The 20013-nt window shown below is 46.6% G+C and overlaps 1 protein-coding gene across 1 annotated transcript in view; it reads left to right on the top strand.

Annotated features, from left to right (window-relative positions):
* ITIH6 (inter-alpha-trypsin inhibitor heavy chain family member 6) overlaps positions 1 to 20013 on the top strand; it is a 28355-nt gene that overhangs the window by 1833 nt on the left and 6509 nt on the right. Inside the window, 9 exon segments of the mRNA XM_081844833.1 lie at positions 3466 to 3501; positions 7635 to 7789; positions 10979 to 11089; positions 12138 to 12385; positions 13774 to 13943; positions 15394 to 15510; positions 16767 to 16938; positions 17762 to 17947; positions 17950 to 19581. Of these exon segments, the coding sequence (XP_081700959.1) occupies positions 3466 to 3501; positions 7635 to 7789; positions 10979 to 11089; positions 12138 to 12385; positions 13774 to 13943; positions 15394 to 15510; positions 16767 to 16938; positions 17762 to 17947; positions 17950 to 19581 (2827 nt within the window).

The raw sequence follows: 20013 nt of genomic DNA, 5'->3' as shown, positions 1-20013 counted from the left end.
ATTTATTTTACGATACTCCCCCATGTTTTTAAAAATAACTTGATTTGTATCTAAATGAAAAATCAAAACACTAAGGAGTTTCATCCCTGCCTGATGTCCTTCTAGTGTGGAGAGCCAGTGTAGTGTAGTGGTTAAGAGTGGTAGACTCGTAATCTGGTGAACCGGGTTTGATTCCCTGCTCCTCCACCTGCAGCTGCTGGGTGACCTTGGGCTAGTCACACTTCTCTGAAGTCTCTCAGCCTCACTCACCTCACAGAGTGTTTGTTGTAGGGGAGGAAGGGAAAGGAGATTGTTAGCCACTTTGAGACTCCTTTGTTGTTGTTTAGTCATTTAGTCGTGTCCGCCTCTTCGTGACCCCCTGGACCAGAGCACGCCAGGCACTCCTGTCTTCCACTGCCTCCCGCAGTTTGGTCAAACTCATGCTGGTAGCTTCGAGAACACTGTCCAACCATCTCTTCCTCTGTCGTCCCCTTCTTTTGTGCCCTCCATCTTTCCCAACATCAGAGTCTTTTCCGGGAGTCTTCTCATGAGGTGGCCAAAGTATTGGAGCCTCAGCTTCAGGATCTGTCCTTCCAGTGAGCACTCAGGGCTGATTTCCTTAAGAATGGATAGGTTTGATCTTCTTGCAGGGTAGTGATAAAGTGGGATATCAAATCCAAACTACTACTACTACTACTCTTCTTCTTCTTCTTCTTCTTCTTCTTCTTCTTCTTCTTCTTCTTCTTCCCACTCTCATTAGCCGGCATGTCAAGTGGGATTGGGGCCTCGGTGGTGGCAGCCCCTCCTCCTCTTTGCCCATTCTCCAGCAGCTGTCACAAGCTTCCCAAGGGAGGAGGCCAGCAGCAGCAGCAGCAGCGATGGAGAGGTTGTTGCCACTTGAGACAAGCACTGGCTCATCCTTCTCCCTGAGCTTGGCGGTGGCAGCACTGGCAGGGGGGGAAAGGACATTCCAGGATCAAATTAGAAGCCAGGATGGCTTTTGTAATTCCCGGACTGTCCCTGGAAAATCGAGATACTTGGAGGGTTTGCTAGTCAAGCTGGGTGGGGCTTATGGCTTATGTAGTCACAATACATTGATAGCTATCGATAAATTATTTTAAGCATTTGTGCCCCACTTTTCAGCTGAAAACATTCCCAGAACTACGTACAGGTCAACAAAGAAAAAAGCAGTCCCTACCTTCAGGCTTACAATCTCAGCCACTCTCAGCAGCAGCTCTTCAGCTGAGCTTTTATCCAACTGTGCTACATGGTTGTTGTTATGTACTGAAGTTCTCACCCTGGGCCAGCAGGGGGATACTGTAGATAGCTTTCACTCAGGTCCACATATGCAAATAAGGAATTGAAAGTGACATTCAGTGATTGGATAGTTACAGAAAGTTGTTACTGTTGCGTTGTACCTGAGCTCTATAAAAGCAGGTTGGCTGAACCCTTCAGCTCAGTTCTGTTCTGGCCTGTGAATAAACAAGAGCTGTCTGAAGAATCACTGTGTCGTCTGATATGTTCACCCACAACTTAACAGTTGTCTTTTATTTTTATTTATTTTTTTCAAAAAAATTATTGATTTTCCAAAATTTATAAGCAAACAAACAAACATAAATCCTAACTGTAATTATTCCACTCTTAATAACATTGTTAAGTGACTTCCTCGAATCCTCCTGGCTGAATTTCAATGTATACCATTGTAACAGTTTTCCAAAACAAATTTCTCATAAAATTTACTTAATTAATTAACGTCTTTCTTTCTTTTCATTTTAGCTTTAAACATATTATTCTATAACATCACATATTTAAATCCTAAGCCTATCTGGTATTTGCAAGTATTTCTATTTAAATTATCTTAGCATATTTAACTAAATAGTCTTTGAATTTCATCCATTCCTCCTGGTACTCCTCCTCCTTCTGGTCACGGACTCTTCCAGTCAGGTCGGCTAGCTCCGAAAAGTCCATCATCTTCATCTGCCATTCCTCCACTGTTGGCACTTCAACAGTTGTCTTTGAAGTGGAGATGGTGAGCCAAACTTGAGCCCAGGAGAACCACAGGCCTTGCCTTCAAGGTGGTCAGCTTTTGTTTCCTTGATATTTGGGAAGGTGGGCTGAGCAAGTGAGCTGGAGACATTGTTGATGCTAAAATGGGGTGTGAGTCCCATTAGGAGTCACAATAATTTAAATTAGAACAAAATATTTACTCGTGAAAATGCATGATTTATTCTGGAACCCAAGGCCTATGCTAGCTGAATCTCCACTCAGAATAAATGGCTGTTTGTTTTAAGTAGGCACAGATCATAACACTTTTTCCTGAGCTTGCAATCTTCAAAGGGGAACGTAGTTGCATGTTTGGAAAGAAATGGCTGGCTGAGCATGCAAAACAAAGTTGGTAGAACTGGAAATGTCACCTGTGGTGGGGATGGCATGACCTGAAAGGAAGCAAGCAGTTCAGTGGATTCCCTGAGGTAAAGGCAAAGCTTGCCTGACTTTCAGATGCTTAGGAATATAACTTTTATGGACTCTTTGAAGACACCTGGCAAGATGAATTAGGAATATACAGAAGACATGATGAAGAAATATGAAGGAAATTGTCAATTAGCCAATGAGTCAAAACACACACAAACTGGTCGTTTTGGCACACCCCTAGAACCAAAGGTTTTGCAGATTCCAATGAGAGGCCAAGGAGCTCCAAGATTTGTGCAAAAAGGGGGAATTACAGCAGGCATCCATTATTGACTGCTGAGAACAGGCTAGAACTGGTGTAGGGTAGGCACAGTGCTTGCTGAAAACTGTACCTGATAAAAGAAGGGCAGATCACTCTCTTTCGCTATAACATGGCAGAAATAAATGTCTGTGTCTCCACATCCCCAGCCACAGTCCAGTTGACCGAAACCAGACAAATTTTCATTGTAAACAGATTTTATAACCAAGGCTTTCAAAGGAAACTACATATTCCTGTAAAACAGACTGACTCTGTGGTTTGGCAGGTTGTAATCTGAAGGAAATGGTGTGACTTTTTGCTGTTGTTAATGGGGTCTGGTCTTTCTTAAAGACTGAAGCTTACAGTCTGGGAATTCTCCTAAGCACATATGAAACTTAAGAGTACTGCCCTGAATTTGACCAAACTCTTATCTAGTCCAGCATTTTGTTTTCCACAGTGGCCAATCAGATGTCCATGCGAAGTCCGCAAGCAGAAAGAAAGTCACACCCTGGATCCATAACTGTCCCTGGAACATCAGGGTGCTTGCAGATCAAGCTCTTTTAACCACATTCATCCAGTGACAGCTAGCACATTCTCTTCTACATTTCAATTTCGTAATCATTCCAGTATTTGGGAGACACTTGATTACACCAAAGTAAACAGATTTGCTTTGGAAAACTGTTTGGGGACAGCAACCCATGCAGTTGCTTGTAATTTAGTTTGATCCAGCACATTCACTTTTCCTTTTGAAAGAACAAACTCTTTTTGTTTTCTTCCAGAGGTCTACACGCCAAGTGAAGACCCCCAAAACAGAGGTAGGTGATCATGTTGGATTACCAGTTAATTTATTACTGATCAACCATCCTTTTTTTTTTACCAGTCATGTCACTGCAAGGTTTGTTATGCAAAGGTAGCAGAAAGAGGTGGTAGAATAGATTCCATTGCTTTGTCTGCAGCTGGGGGATGCCATTTTGAAATTTTAAACAAACCCCAAATTTAAAACAAACAGTTACCTGCAATGGTACCCACAGGATTTTTCCCCAGGGTGTGGGGCAGGCAAAGTAAAGCACACAAAGTGGGGAGGAGGGAAGTTTCTCATCAATACATAGAGAGAGAGAAGAAAAGCTTCTGTTCATTGAGCCTTGTATCTCAAGTTCTACAAATGTTAGAAATTTAAGGTGGTGTTCAACTAAGGGCTTGCCCACACTTCCGCTTGTCCTGCCACTTTCCCCTGGGAAAACCCACGGCTTACTGCTGAACTGGAACAAATGCCAATTGTTAGTTCTGATTCAAACAATGGGCTTTCCTGAGAAAAGTGGCAGGACAAATGAAAAAAGCATTATTTGGTTGACGAACCGCACCACAAAAATATTTGTTTGCCTGTTTGTTTGTTTATTCAGTTTTCAGATCAAAGTTTTACAGTCAAATATCCAATACAGTGGTACCTTGGGTTACAGACGCTTCAGGTTACAGACGCTTCAGGTTACAGACTCCGCTAACCCAGAAATAGTACCTCGGGTTAAGAACTTTACTCAGGAAGAAAACAGAAATCGTGTGGTGGCGATGCGGCGGCAGCGGGAGGCCCCATTAGCTAAAGTGGTACCTCAGGTTAAGACCAGTTTCAGGTTAAGAACGGACCTTCAGAACGAATTAAGTTCTAACCCGAGGTACCACTGTATATAACATAAAAACAAAGATTCCAAAGAATCTCCCTTTGTGGGTCCTATTGTTAATCATTTCCTCCTGCATCTTTTATGATAATCCAAATCTTTTACATCTCCATTATGTCCAAAATTCACCATTAAACTACAAGTGTTATTCCAATCCTACTAACAGTTTTAACTGTTTATAATGGTTTTTAAGATTAATTATAAATTTTCCCCATTCCTTATTAAAATTTGGATCTTCCTGTTTTCTGATTCTTCCAGTCACTTTTGCCAATTCGGCAAAGTCCATCAACTTAATCTGCCATTCTTCTCTGGTAGGGACTTTATCTTCTTTCCTTCTCTGGGCCAATAACATCTGCGCAGCCGTAGTCGCATACATAAATAGTCTTTTCTGTTTACCAGCTCCATCTGGTACGTAGGCTGAGACCCTATCTGCCTGCGGACTGTCTTGCCAGAGTGGTGCATGCTCTAGTTATCTCCCGCTTGGACTACTGCAATGCGCTCTACGTGGGGCTACCTTTGAAGGTGACTCGGAAACTACAACTAATCCAGAATGCGGCAGCTAGACTGGTGACTGGGGGCGGCCGCCGAGACCATATAACACCGGTCTTGAAAGACCTACATTGGCTCCCAGTACGTTTCCGAGCACAATTCAAAGTGTTGGTGTTGACCTTTAAAGCCCTAAGCGGCCTTGGTCCAGTATACCTGAAGGAGCGTCTCCACCCCCATCATTCTGCCTGGACGCTGAGGTCCAGCACCGAGGGCCTTCTGGCGGTTCCCTCATTACGAGAAGCAAAGCTACAGGGAACCAGGCAGAGGGCCTTCTCGGTAGTGGTGCCCGCCCTGTGGAACGCCCTTCCAGCAGATGTCAAAGCGATAAACAACTACCTGACATTCAGAAGACATCTTAAGGCAGCCCTGTTCAGGGAAGTTTTTAACGTGTGATATTTTACTGTATTTTTGGTTTCTATGGAAGCCGCCCAGAGTGGCTGGGGAGGCCCAGCCAGATGGGCGGGGTATAAATAATAAATTATTATTATTATTATTATTATTATTATTATTATTATTATTATTATTTTCTGCTCCCTTGGGATTTTGGCACCTAGGATTAGAGTGTTGGACTATGACCTGGGAGACCAGGGTGTGAATCCCCACTCAGCCATGATGCTCACTGGAAGACCTTGCAGTCACCATCTAATTGCCTAACCTACCTCACAGGGTTTTGTTGTGGGAATGGAATGGGGAGGGAGAGAACCACGTACAGCACCTTGAGAAAAGGTGCTATATTAATATAACAAAGAAATAAAATAAAGAAATTAATAGAGGCTAGCATCTTGAGTGGTTGTAGACTGACTGATTAACAGGGTGGAATCCAGCAAGGTTTCTTTTTTAGGGAAAACAAACACATATCTGTATGGGCCTCAAATCACCATGCATTAAATTAATTTACCATATATATTTGGATCATGTAGAATATACCCAGAGGATTGGATCCAGTGAAGTCGTCCCTCTCCCTTCCCTGTGCACCTCCCCAAATCTGCTCTGGGTTTTCTCCTTCTGAGAAGATTAAGGGGGCATGTACACAGGGAGAGCAAGTGGACATCTCATTGCATAGGCAGAAGTCCTGGCGCTACCTGCTGGAAATGTAAAGAAAATGAAGGAACATTCTTTCACCTCTGGTGGACTTGCCCTAAAGTGAAGGCCTTCTGGGAAATGATATATAATGAGTTGAAAAAGGTATTTAAGTATACTTTCACTAAGAAACCAGAGGCATTCCTCCTGGGTATTGTCGGCCAGAAGGTGTTAAAGAAGGACCGAACATTTTTCATGTATGCAACAACGGCAGCAAGGATACTTATCGCTAAGAACTGGAAAACTCAAGATCTACCCATACTGGAAGAGTGGCAGATGCAGCTGATGGACTATATGAAATTGGCGGAGATGACTGGCAGAATCCGAGACCTGGGAGAAGAAAGGATTGAAGAAGATTGGAAGAAATTTAAGATTTATTTACAAAAATATTGTAATTTGGTTGAATGTTAAGAAGGATGCTTGATCATAAATAATTGGCCACCACTAAATTAGATTGGAATTTGATGATAAGTGAGATTAAGGAAAATATAAACCTTTTGGAGAATTGTTAGATTATATTTAAATGAGTGGATATAAGATTGTAAACAAGATGATAATTTGCTTGAAAAAAACTTCTCAACGATGTAAGTGGGAGCAGGAGACGTGAGGAAGTCCAAAGAAGTTATGAAATTTTGTTATGATATAACTAATGTTGTTTATTATCTGTGCATTTCTTTTATAAAAAAAAAACCTTAATAAATATTTATATATATAAAAAAAAGTAGTCCTGGCGCTACCGAGACAGCTCTGTTGGATACAAGCCATAATTTTATCTGCATAATTAATTGTCTCTTGGGGATGCAAAATAGCTAAGAAAGGGGGAACACAACACAACCTGTTTTGTCTGGAGTCAACCACTTACCATAGTGGTGTCCAAACTTTTTTCAAAGAGGGCCAGATTTGATGAAGTGGAGGGCCGTGAGGGCCGACCAAAGTTGTTGGTCTTTTATTAGAATCCAGCCCAATCGCCTTCTCAATCCGGCCCACAGACAGTCCAGGAATCAGCGTGTTTTTACATGAGTAGAATGTGTCCTTTTATTTAAATTGCATCTCTGGGTTATTTGTGGGCATAGGAATTCGTTCATAATTTTTTTCAAAATATAGTCCAGTCCCCCACAAGGTCTGAGGGACAGTGGACCAGCCCCTTGCTGAAAAAGTTTGCTGACTCCTGTTTTAGGATTTTACCCTAGGAAATAAACTGCCACAGGGGCTGGATTAAACTGACCGGCAGGCCGGATTAGGCCCCCAAAATGGACTTTGGACATTCCCGACTTACTATTAAAACTTTAGAAGAATGGAATGGCTTATAATTAAGGGCTACCTGCAAATGCTGATATTTTGTGAACTTAATCAATCAGTGATCAAATGATACAGATATTAATGTCTGCATGAATAAATCTTATTTTATTTTGGCTTGAAAAGCTGTAGTTGGAGCTGTTTTCCCCCTCTCCACCCACAATCCAGCTCTATTCTGTGCAGCTGGGGCCCCACACAAAGCAGGTGTGCCAAGAGGGCTTGGTCCTACTTGGAGGGTTCTCATGGTTATTTTCTGCAAGTCCACCTACCTCACAAATGATCCAGGTAACACTTCTCAGAGGGCTCCTTATGGCTGATATTCATTATGACTCTCCTTTTGGTTTTCTCTTCAGCTCATCATTTCCAGTTTCTTGGTGCGCTCAACCATTGTGTCTCGCTATGCCTCCACCCAGGTGTGGACTTTCATGAGCAACCCACACGCAGAGGCAAAAGAAGCTTTCTTTGATCTGGACCTGCCCACTTCAGCCTTCATTTCCAACTTCACCATGTGAGTCTAAGCTGGTGGAAGGCACCATAACAGAGCCATAATTTTATGGGACTGAAAGGGATGTAGCTCAGTGGTGGAACACAAACTTTGCAAGCAAAAGGTCGCAGGTTCAATCCCTGCTCCAACTTTTCATACCAAGTGGGCCACAGCAGCACTTTGACACTGAACCCATGGGCTGCACACTGCCCAAAATTTGAAGCCCCCTCCTCCCCCAGCTCTCACGCTACTTTCCTAAAGTCAGCTAAGCAAGGAGCTGGGCTTGGGGAAGGATGTGCAATGCTCTGGCATGGTCCTAGAGCCCTTCCACCTCCTTTCCAAAGCTGAACAAGCACTAACTAGGCTTTGGGAAGGAGACATGAGGACTCTAGGACCCTGTTAAAACCCTCACAGCTCCTTCCCAAAGCCCAACACCTTCTTACCCAGCTTTGGGAAGGTGACACAAGGGCTGGGGTGTGTTTCAGATGTTGCTGAGGGCCACCAGAAAGGGAATTGAGGGCTGCATGTGGCCCTTGGGCCTCACGGTGGACCACACTTATTTAAATGGTTCAAGGAAAGGAGCTCTGCTCAAGACCCAGGTCCACAGTCCATTCTTCTTCCTTGGCAATTACTCATAGCCAAGTAAAATTGTCTTCCATGAATATGGTCTTAACGGTGTGTCTGTAAGTGACTGTGGAGGCCAATTCTGGATCCACACATCCTTCCACATTTGGGACATAGGTTACCGGGCAGGAGTTGATCACGGTGAGGATTTGCCAAACGTACCTTCCTCATTTCTCCCTTTCTTTCTGAGTTCATGCTTCTGTCCATGATGCCTTTGGTAGAAGCTATTCTCCAACTGGAGCCCTTGCAGGCCAGTGTTTCCCAGTTGTTGGTGTTTATACTACATTTTTAAAGATTTGTCTTGAGAGCATCTTGAAACCTCTTTTGTTGTCACTGGCATTACACTTCAGTTGGGAATAGAGTAGTTGCTTTGGAAAACAATAATCAGGCATCTGAACAACATGACCAGTCCAATATACTTGAATTCTGCCCACAAAGTCTGGAAGCGCCTCTTCTTAGGTCTCCAGACCTGCTCAGCACATCCTGCAATGGAGAATTCCCTGCAGACATGTGCATAGCTGTCAACTTTTCCCTTTTCTTGCGAGGAATCCTGTTTGGAATAAGGGAATTTCTCTTTTAAAAAGGGAAACATTGACAGCTATGGACATGTGCTGAGGGTGAGGCATAGAGTAATGTGTGAATAAGAACAGGTAGGAAAAGAGTTGGATGAGGAAAGTAAACATGAAGAAGAGAAGGAGAAAGAAAATAAGAAGTTTAGATGGCCCATTCAGTATGAGTGTAATGGAATATGGTTGGAGGGGGCAACCCTTGACCATCAGTGCTGCCAATCAAACATTTTTTAAAAACTCTGTTCCTGTGTCTTTCACAGCTGTTTGATCTGCAGGAGTTAGGTGAAGTTGTTCACAGCATGGAGCTAAACATTATCACCTGCTCATGTCTGCAAAGTAAACAGCTGTTAAAGGCAGAGGAAGCCAAACCATGGAAATCTTGCAGTGGTTGGTCTGAGAAAGAACAGAACTGCTTGCAGAGCCGCAAGAAGTTGGGAATCCTGCCCTGGGGAAAGCTGACAAGTGATGTTCCAGAACTCCAGAGCTAGATTTTTCTCTGCCTAGCTCCCCATCAGACACACACCAGCCCCTCCCACTTCCTCATGAAACCGCCTCAAGCCCCTTGCAATGGAGCCCAGAGAAGGAATCTCCCTTGAGTGGGCAGGAGCATCCTTGGGGATAAGGCTGAGGATTGTCCCAGCAGCCAAAGAAAACTTGGCGGCAGAGGCTTGATTCTGGTGGTGAATCCTCTCAGGCCCGCCTGCTTGCAGGCCCTGGAACACAGGCAAGGCTTGTTCAAGCTGCTGCGGGAAGTTTGTTTTCCTTCCCTGCCATGGCAAATGAGGTTGTCTTTTAATTGCAGAGGATGGGTTTGCCGGGTGGCGGGAGGCTGTTTTAAAGAGATACCTCTACTTGCACTTTGACGTGCTTTCGAACTGCTAGGTTGGCAGGAGCAGGGACCAAGCAGTGGGAGCTCACCCCGTCACGGGGATTCGAACCGCCAACCTTCTGATCGGCAAGTCCTAGGCTCTGTGGTTTAACCCACAGCGCCACCCGCATCCTTAAAATAAAATATACATGTTGCTAAAAATAATAATAATAGATGGTCTGCTCCAGGAGGCTCGCCTTATGTTCTTGGGCTCCCATCAGCTCCAGTCCACAGGTACTATGGTCAGCAATGGGAGTGAAAGTGCAACAGCGCATGCCGAGCCACAGGTGTCTCATCCCTGATGTGTGTATTCAGCGGAGTCTTCATATAAATTTCCAGAAGTTTAACTGGTGTGGGGGGTGGGGAAAGGTAAGTTCACTACTGCCAACTCCATCCTGGTGTTTGAGGCTACATGGGATCATTCCATAGGAGCTCCTTTATCTCTGATTACTCCAAAGTGTAAAAGTGTTGCCACAGCACTCGTTCTTCCGATACACTGGAGTGTCTTTGCAATTTCCTATTGAATAAAGCCAATCGCAGACCTTTGAAGCTTGCTGTCAATCTCATCTCTCCCACACTCAACCAACTATATATTTCAGGGTTGATCTCTGGCATTGAAAACAGATGCCAGAGTTGTGCTCTGGTGCGCCCTGGCTCAGGAAGATTTTTGGGAAACTAGAGCTACCAGGGTAGGAAGCTAGCAGTATTATTTTCCACATCCTGTTTTGTAAAGAGGGTGCAGTGCAGAACAATTCTTACAGCTGTTGTTCTCAGTTCCCTTTACCTGTTCACAGGTCTATATTGGATTTGGATTTGATATCCCGCCTTTCACTCCCTTTAAGGAGTCTCAAAGTGGCTAACATTCTCCTTTCCCTTCCTCCCCCACAACAAACACCCTATGGGGTGAGTAAGGCTGAGAGACTTCAGAGAAGTGTGACCAGCCTAAGGTCACCCAGCAGCTGCATGTGGAGGAGCAGAGACACGAACCCGGTTCCCCAGATTACGAAACTACCGCTCTTAACCACTACACCACACTGGCTCTCAGTATTTAAAAGAAGTCACTTTTTATTGTTTCTTTTGATCTCATCTGTACTCATGGTATTAGCAGAGTCTACAAGGAATCATGGGTGACTTTTCTTCTGTCCCTACCAGGACCATTAATGAGAAAATCTATGTGGCTGAGGTGAAGGAGAAGCACCAGGCAAAGAAGATGTATGATGAAGCCCGTAGACAGGGGAAGACAGCAGCTCATGTTGGCACCAAGTAAGAGACCCTCCCTAGGACCCTCCCGCCATGCAACCTTTGCCCTCCCCCAGGGATAGCTAGGGGCATCTCATGTGCCCACAAATCAAATCTCACGTGTCACGACCCAAATCTCACGACCCTGCTCTGAAATAACAGAGACCAATCAGTGCAACCTGCAACAAAATGTTGCAGTGTGAAGCGCTTCTGCGTAGCTAAGCCCTCTTCTCAGATAGCCCAGTCCGTCCCCTGCTCACCACCAGCATTCCATTCCCACTGAGCATGCTCCATTCCGCTGTTTGGGGAGGCTCCACCCAAGTGCTCCCCCCCCCCCCGAAGAATGAATGTTTGTCCTTTTGCAAACCTTTGGGTTCTGCCACCCCCTCGCAACTCTGGATGGAGCTCTTCTGACTGCATAAGGACTGGAACTTGGGGTGGGGGAGATATTTGATTCTGTTTGCATTTGAAGGAGAACCTTCCTGATTCAAACCTTCCGAAGCAATGCACAAACTGAAACGCAGCCACAATTCAAAATCCTCCCTTCTCTGAATATTGCCTTGCAATTCTCTAAGCAAATAAAGCATACAGAAATGCATATAAAGTGTACCTAAAGTGGATAAAAATGAGTATATTAATGAAGTATTCAGGTTTGGGGAAACCTCAAGGTTTGCCAAAGTACAAAAAAAAAAAAAAATACTGGGGGGGGGGAATCTTAAGGAGGACAGAGCATGCTCAGTGTCCACAAAATGGTGGCTGCCCTTTTGGAGAATGGGAATGGTGGAAGGGAGAATGGGACGATCATGGGAGAGGGCTGAGCTGGCTGGCTGGCCCAGGCTCAGAATCCGTTTGGAAGCATGCAAGTCAGTGACATCCACCACTCAACCCCCTCCGGGAAGACTTTTGAAAGCATGCCCAATTTCAGCCTGCTCTGTGCTTGTGCAAAATTGTTCACCCAACCAGTCGAGAACGATAATGAGCGGGCTTACCGCATGTGCAGGGGTCCTGCCAAGTGGGTTCTCAAAGAGCAAATATCGTCTCCGATAACCTGCTATTGAGTGACATTTCCCAGGGACCGAGAAACGGAAAAATTCAGGGTGTCAGCCAGCGTGGAGGCAGGGGGCAAGGTGGCCTTTGAGCTGACTTATGAAGAGCTGCTGCAGCGGCATTTGGGCAAGTACCAGCATGCCATCAGCATCCGGCCCCATCAGGTGGTAAGGAACCTCAGCGTGGAGGTGAGCATCTCCGAGCGCACTGGCATCAGCTACGTCCATGTGCTGCCACTCCGCACGAGCCGACTGCTGACCAACACCCTTCGAGGTATGGCGTTCTCCAGCTGCATGGTTGGGGGGCTTCCAGATAAGCGTCACTTTTGGCCTTTTTTGTAAAAAAAGGATAATACGTTTCTCCATTGTGCTTTATTATTATCTCTTAATTTGATAGTCAACTGGCTGTCCAGGTTTATATATACATTTCTATTAGGTTTTTTTTAACATATCATTTCCAACAATCATATAACATAACTTCTTATCTTATACAATACAGTGGTACCTCTGGATGTGAACAGGATCCGTTCCGGAGCCCCGTTCGCATCATGAGCAGAATGCAACCTGTGTCTGCGTGTGCGCGGGTCACGATTCACCGCGTCTGTGCATGCATGTGACGTCATTCTGAGCGTCTGTGCATGTGTGAGCAGCGAAACCCAGAAGTAACCCGTTCTGTTACTTCCGGGTCGCCGCGGGACGCAACCTGAAAAGATTTACCCAAAGCGACTTTAACCTGAGGCATGACTGTATTTTAGACTTCCGTCAACACCTCTGATGATTTCCCGTTCTTTACCACTTATTCTGCATTTCTTAATTTCTCTATTACTCGTAATTATCATTAACTAATAATTCTCATAGTCTTTCTTGCAATATTTCAAATAGTCATGCTTACAAAACTTCTTGCTATCCTACTAGCGTAATTTGTTCATTACCCACGGATGACAGCAGGAGTCAGAGACATGGCAGTCACTCCTGGAACTGGTGTGGCAGCTTTGGCACTTTTGGTGTGACCGGCTGTCCAGGTTTAAGCAGGTTCCAGACCACTGCGGTACACTCTGTGTTGTGACACCACCTGCTTTCACCACAGTTGCAACACAGGAGGAGGTGAATTGCAGATTTGGGTGTTGGTTTTGTAGCTTTTGCTCCCAAAATCTTAGGCTTTCAGCAAAGGCAAGTAGATACACCTGGGAAACAGAACCGCACCTATCCTGTAGATTCCAAGTCTTGGGGATAGTTCACACATGCATGTGCTACACGTCCGCTTCTCCCACCTCTTTCCCCTGTGAAAACTCGCTCTTTACTGCTGAATCGGAGCAAACATCAACTGGATTTTCTGCTGGTTGACATTTGCTCTGATACAGTGGTAAAGAGTGGGTTTTCCTGAGGAAAGTGGCCGGGCAAACAAAAAACCACTCAGACCCATGCCTGGAAAGCACAGGGCAAGCGGAAAACCTCTTGGACCCCTGCTTTCTAGGCCTGGGACAAGCAGAAGTGTAGATGAACCCTGACCCCAGTTAAAAGGATTTGGAAGTTCTGTCCGTAGTGCTAGATCTGTAAAGGCTGATTCACACACTTGAGTTCATTCTGTGCTGTTGCTGTCATTCATGGGTGAGCCAGCAACCCTCAACCTCGTCCATGGATGAATTTGCCATTTCCTTTCAGGTGATGCTGTTATGCCGCCGTCTACTCGGGTGGAGAAAGGAACACACTGTGCTTGGATTGTTTTCACTCCAACCCCGCAAGAGCAGGCGGAGTTCTCCAGCTCAGGAATCATGGGTGATTTTGTGGTTCAGTATGACGTGACCATGCCGGATGTTGCAGGAGACGTACAGGTTAGGGAAAGGACTACCCAACCAGAACTGAGACTAGATGGAACGTTTGGGGCTTCAGGACTGCCTTAGAAAGGGTAACAAAGACTGTGATACAGAGAAATCCAGGCAGAGACCAATGCAAGCATGAGAATGACCTTGTTAGATAAAACTGAAGGGCTGCTTAGTCCAGCTGTGTTGCAACGTTTGTCAGCCAGATGCCTCTACAAGGTCACAGGCAGGCAGGACTGTGAGTTCTTGGTTCAAAATAAGTCCTGCTTCTGTAAAAACAGAACCATGCAATCTGGATCACTTATGCAAATGAATGTCTCTATAAAGTACTTTCCATTTACAGTATTCTCAGTGTTTCAGTCTCTGCATGGGGCACAGTTACACTGGGCAATCTTATTTAGACCTGATAATTCTTCTTATAATTCTGTATTGCCCATACAAATCTCATTACTACGTATGAGTGATAAAAACTTGCTTGAAAGGAAGGAAGGTTGGTGAGATTATTAGGAAGTCAAATTCTGCACCCAATACCAGATCCTGCACTTTTCCTGCAGTTGTGCTTGTAGGATAGGAAGATAATTTCCATCCCCGGCTATCTTTCCTTGGAACCTGGTAATGCAACAGCAGGGATAGTCTGTTGTCTTTCCACTATTGTTGGACTCTTAACTACAACCAGTCCCAGCCAGCATGCACAATGGTCAGGGATGGTGGGATTTTAAACCCAGCAACATCTGGAGATCCACAGGTTTCCCATCCCTGGGATTGTTTGTTTTTGGCATCCATCTGTCTCAAGAGACAATGGAGTGTGGCTCTGGGGTCAAACCACTGAAGTCAAACCACTGGAAAATCACAGTACCTGCTGTGGCTGCAGAGACCAGTAACTCTTAAGTGCTGCCCCCTGTGTTGGTTTTGCTGCATTAGCAGCACCAAAGTGACTTCTCTGGGATGCAAGCATAGGTAGTGTGTGTGGAAGTCCTGGGCTGCCCAAATGACAAGACCCCCTGCCGGCCTCACTGATGTGGTCCAAAGGAAAGCAGAGCAAAACGTTTGGCACCAGCTTGGCTGCAGGAGTTGCTGGAAGGAGGCGTACAAGGTGCCATACAATGGTCTTAGGGACTGCACTCTGCATTTGTGTAGGGTGGGATTAAATCAGGGGTTGGCAAGGTTTACCTTGCCTGGGCCGGTTCACTCCAGCGGAAATCCCTTGGAGGGCCGGATTGCACATGCGTAATTTCCGGCATCTGCGTCTACGCAGATGCGATTTGTGGTCCTGCAGTGCGTGGGGACTCTTTGAGCAGGCTGCTTGGTTCGGGGGTGGCTTGGGGGCCAGTTAAACAACCCCAATGGGCCACTTGTGGCCCATGGACCTTAAGTTGCTGACCCCTGGATTAAATGATAGTGCGCACCCTTTCCAGAGTGATCGTTCTACTTCTCCCTCTCTCTCTCTCTCTCTCTCTCACAGATCTACAATGGCTACTTTGTCCACTTCTTTGCCCCGAGGGGCTTGCCCCCTGTACAGAAGGACGTGGTGTTTGTTATCGATGTCAGTGGCTCCATGTATGGCACCAAGATGAAACAGGTGAAGTTGCAAGCAGGAAGGGCCCCTTTGCCCTGAATTGGTGTCTTTGTGTTGGCACATGTGCCACAGTCCAGAAGGAAAACATGGGTTGTTATTTCCAAGATGCACATCTTCTAAGTCCAATTTCCTGGTGCTTATATGCTAGAATTGGGCTCAGTGCCATGCAAGGGCTGAATGTCAGTGTGAACAGGCCCGTGTGAAGACAAACAGAAGTGAACTTATTATTAGTATTATGGCTACATTTTTATCCCACCCTTCCTCAAGGTGGCATACCATGGTTCTCTTCCTTCTCCACTTTCTCCTCACAACAATCCTGTGAGGTAGGCTAGGCCAAGAGAGTGTAACTGGCCCACAGTGTCACTGTGCAACCTTCATGGCTGTGTGGGGATTTGAACACAGTCCTAGTCCAATATGCTTAGCACTACATTACACGGATAAAGGATTATCCGTTTTAAATGTTGAATCTAAACTTTAAATGTTGTTGAGCTGAGTTGATTTAATATTTTCTAACAACAAATGTTGAGCTCAAAGCCACTCACAAAGAATCACAACAATAGCATTAAAAAACAATAAACAAGGCAATCGCTATAATTGCAAACGCAATAGCTGACGAAGCAAACGACAAATCCATTAAAACAATTAGTACAATTCAATAATGTCAGAGCATTACCAGGTTTTTATGCTGTGTGCAAAGGAAGAAGCACCTCACAGAAAATGGCTCCTCCAAATTTTCAGCAAATCGCCTTCTTCCCATTTGGTCTGCTGCACCAAAGCCGGCCCCATTCAGCAACGTAAACCTCAAGAGAAGCTTTTGTGGGGACTCGGGAACAGTCACCCTTTCTGTGACTGTTTTAAATTGTTTTTAGATGTTCTTAATTTTTTAAAATAAATAAATTAAATTTCAATTGTATTTGTTGCTTGCCACCCTGGGGAGTAAGGGTGAGGTAAAAATTCAGTAAAGAAGTAAGTAAGTAAATTTTGTGTGGCAGTCATTGCCTGCTTTGACTCATTAAGCATAGCTAATACTAAAATTATTCTGAACTTAGAACTCTTTGCACATGGCACCTTCTTGAGGAAAAAATGCAAGTTGCAGGAGGAGGCGAGTGTTGTGCACTTCACGAGCCATTAACTCTGAGCTGCAGAAAAGTTGCATGGACCTGAGTCCGGACAGGTTCAAGGAGCAGCCCCTTGTGGTTTGGGAAACATGGATCACCATTTATTTAAGATGTTTTACGTAGGGACGCTTTCTTCCTCAGACCAAAAAGGCCATGCACGTCATTCTGAGCGACCTCCACCACGATGACTACTTCAACATTGTTACTTTCTCGGACGCTGTGAATGTGTGGATGCCCAGCCATTCCCTCCAAGCTACGCCTCAGAATATCCGGAAGGCCAAGGACTATGTCAGCAAGATGGAAGCGGACGGATGTGAGTTCTGGGCCGGCCAAGATAATTGCTGGGGGAGGCGGGGTGTTGCTGGTGTGCTGGTCCTGGAGTCAAGGACACAAACAGCCATTGGGGTATTGGAAAGAATGCTCCATATTTGCTCTCTTGAGCTCTGCCTTCCCCGTTCTTACACACAGGAGCCAAAATGGGGGTAGATCAAAGCTGCCAGTGCTTAATAATAATAATAATAATAATAATAATAATAATAATAATAATTTATACCCCGCCCTTCCAAGCCACAGCCAGGCTCAGGGTGGCTAACACCAATAAAATCACAGTAAAAACAAAACAAAACATGATAGGGGGAAAAGAAAAAACCAGTTTAAAATACAGGTTAAAATGTAATTTAAAAATGCACCCTCATTTTAAAAGTAACTGATAAATCAAGACCATAAGGGGAGGGAAACATAAGGGTCAGACTGAGTCCAAACCAAAGGCCAGGGGGAACAGCTCTGTCTTGCAGGCCCTGCAGAAAGATGTCAAGTCCCGCAGGGCCCTAGTCTCTTGTGACAGAGTGTTCTACCAAGTTGGGGCCAGTACTAAAAAGGCCCTGGCCCTAGTAGAGACCAATCTAACCACCTTGCGACCTGGGACCTCCAAAATGTTATCATTTGTGGACCTTAAGGTCCTCCGCGGGGCATACCAGGAGAGGCAGTCCTAGAACCCAAATTCTCCCCTTTGGATGTGACTCAGGAGCCCAGATTCATAGCCATCTCTGAGTCTATCCCTTCCTTTAGACACCACTGTTCTTCTCAGAAAACCTAGGAGTCCTGTCTTCTGATTTCCCGGGCCTTCTGCTCCCTAGGGACTGATATCAACGCAGCTCTGCTTGCTGCCGCCTCTGTCTTCAACCGGAGCTCTCCAGCAGCAGGGAAAGTTGTGAAGGAACAGAGAATCCCCCTGATCATCTTCCTGACAGATGGCGAGCCCACCTCAGGCGTGACGGCCGGCAGCCGCATTCTCTCCAATGCTCAGCAGGCTCTGAAAGGCACACCTCGCTTTTCGGCCTGGCTTTCGGCGATGATGCGGACTACGGGCTGATGAGGCGCCTGTCGCTGGAGAACCGCGGCGTCGCTCGCCGCATCTATGAGGATGCCGATGCCACTTTGCAGCTGAAGGGTTTCTACGACGAGATCGCCAGCCCTTTGCTGTACGATGTGGAGCTGGCCTACCTGGATGGGGTGGCACAAGACCTCACCCAGAACCTGTTCCCCAACTATTTCCTGGGCTCTGAGCTGGTTGTGGCCGGGCGGGTGAAGCCAGGGGCACCAGAGCTGCGGGTTCGCACCACGGGGCATGGCCAGGAGGGCCCCCTGAGCCTGGAAAACGACATCTCTGCCAACGCCACAGAAGCTGCTCCCTTTGGTTGCTTTGGGGATGCCAACAAGATCAGTCGCTTTGTGCAAAGGCTTTGGGCCTACTTCACCATTCAGGACCTGCTGCAGGCCCGGTTCCGAGCCAATGACACAGCCGCCCGCCGCCTGCTGACTGAAAAGGCCACCAACCTGTCACTCAAGTACAACTTTGTCACCCCCGTCACCTCCCTGATTGTGGTGCGGCCAGATGAGGACAGAGAGAAGGGCCGGCCGGCGAAAGCTACTACCGGCCCTCCTGGGGTGACCAGAGCACTCAAGGCCACCCCCACAACATTGGGGGTTTCCACTGCATCGGGGCTCTCTAAAGTGACAAAAGCCACACCTGGCCTTGGAGTGACCAGCGTCCCCGTGGTTGCAAAATCCCCAAAGGCCACAGCAAGGCCAGGATCTGCTCCCACTCCCCTGGTCCCAGTGGCAGCAGCTAGAGTCACGAAAGCAGGCAGAGCCACGTCCCCACCGTTTGCTGCCATGACTGCCGTCACTCCCGCCACTGCCTTCATTTCCCCAGTGCCTCCTGCTCCCAGTCACACCAAAACGACCAGAACTCCCACACCAGTTCCAGGAGTGACTGCCATGTCTCTGACTCCTGCTGTCATCCGTGGGTCTGCTAAACCACCCAGAGCCACAGCCTCCCCAAGGGCAACCAGGCCGCCCATCAAACCCCCCAAGCCCAGCTCCACCAGAGCTGGGAGACTGAAGGTCACGCTTCAGCCACACTCTGTTTTGGAGACTAGAGGAACAGCTGTTTCCAAGGTCCTGGCAGGGACCGCCAGCACAGGGCACAGCAGGCCTCCCACGACGGGGCACCCGCCTGGCAGTGCCAAGGTCCTAGGGGGTCAGTCCAGTCCCTGGGAGCAGCTAGAGATGACACCAAACCCTGTCACCCAGCACCAAATGCCTACCAGCTGGCAGGCAAGTACTGCCAAGGCGGAAGCAGGGAACGTTCCCTGGAGTAAGACAACAACTCCCAAAGGTGGGGCAGCCACAGAGATGCACACTGACAAGCCCCCATGGAACAGCACCATGCCTTGGGGCACAACATCTGGAGCTACACCCCTAGTGACTCTGGGAGCAGAGTCAGAGAGTAAAAGCAGGATTCCTGGTAGCACCACCGCTGCGCCAGACATCAGCCTCCTCCTGCTGCCCGGGGAGTCTGAGCTACGCTCAGGCACTGACCAGGACACAGAATATGTGGAGTCATTGAACCCGCCGGCTGTGTATAGTTTCGTGACACCCCGGGGACACGCAGGTAGGTGCAAGGAAATAGGAGTAGCTTTGCATGTTTCAGCCTTCCTCTGACATCTGCAACCTATTCTACACCTGACCAACACTTGCCTCACTTCCAGCATCCTTAATCCAATTGTCATGCTGCTGGTCTCCCAAGCACTCGGTAGGCTACAGGTCTTGCTTGAGGAGGAAATTGGCTTGGTTCAACACTCATAGGTCTTAACAACTCTTTGGCTCTGCCAGCGTTTGGTGTCACCCGTCCGAAGAACCAGCTTTGTGGTCTCTTTCTTCCTTGCTCTGTCTCTCCCACCTTAACCTGTGCTCTAACTTTACCATCTTTCTCCTCATTTAGCACCCATTGCTTTCCCTTCCCATCCTTCCTTCTAGCCTGTGCACCCTCACTGCTAACTCTTCCCAGCAGGCTGGCTTTCCTCCAGGTCCTCTCCTGCTGCTG

The sequence above is a fragment of the Podarcis erhardii genome (assembly GCF_964252035.2).
Source record: "Podarcis erhardii genome assembly, chromosome: 17".
NCBI classification, from domain to species: Eukaryota; Metazoa; Chordata; class Lepidosauria; order Squamata; family Lacertidae; genus Podarcis; species Podarcis erhardii.
The sequence above is the reverse complement of the archived record's forward strand: the minus strand, read 5'-3'. Positions and strand labels throughout refer to the sequence as shown.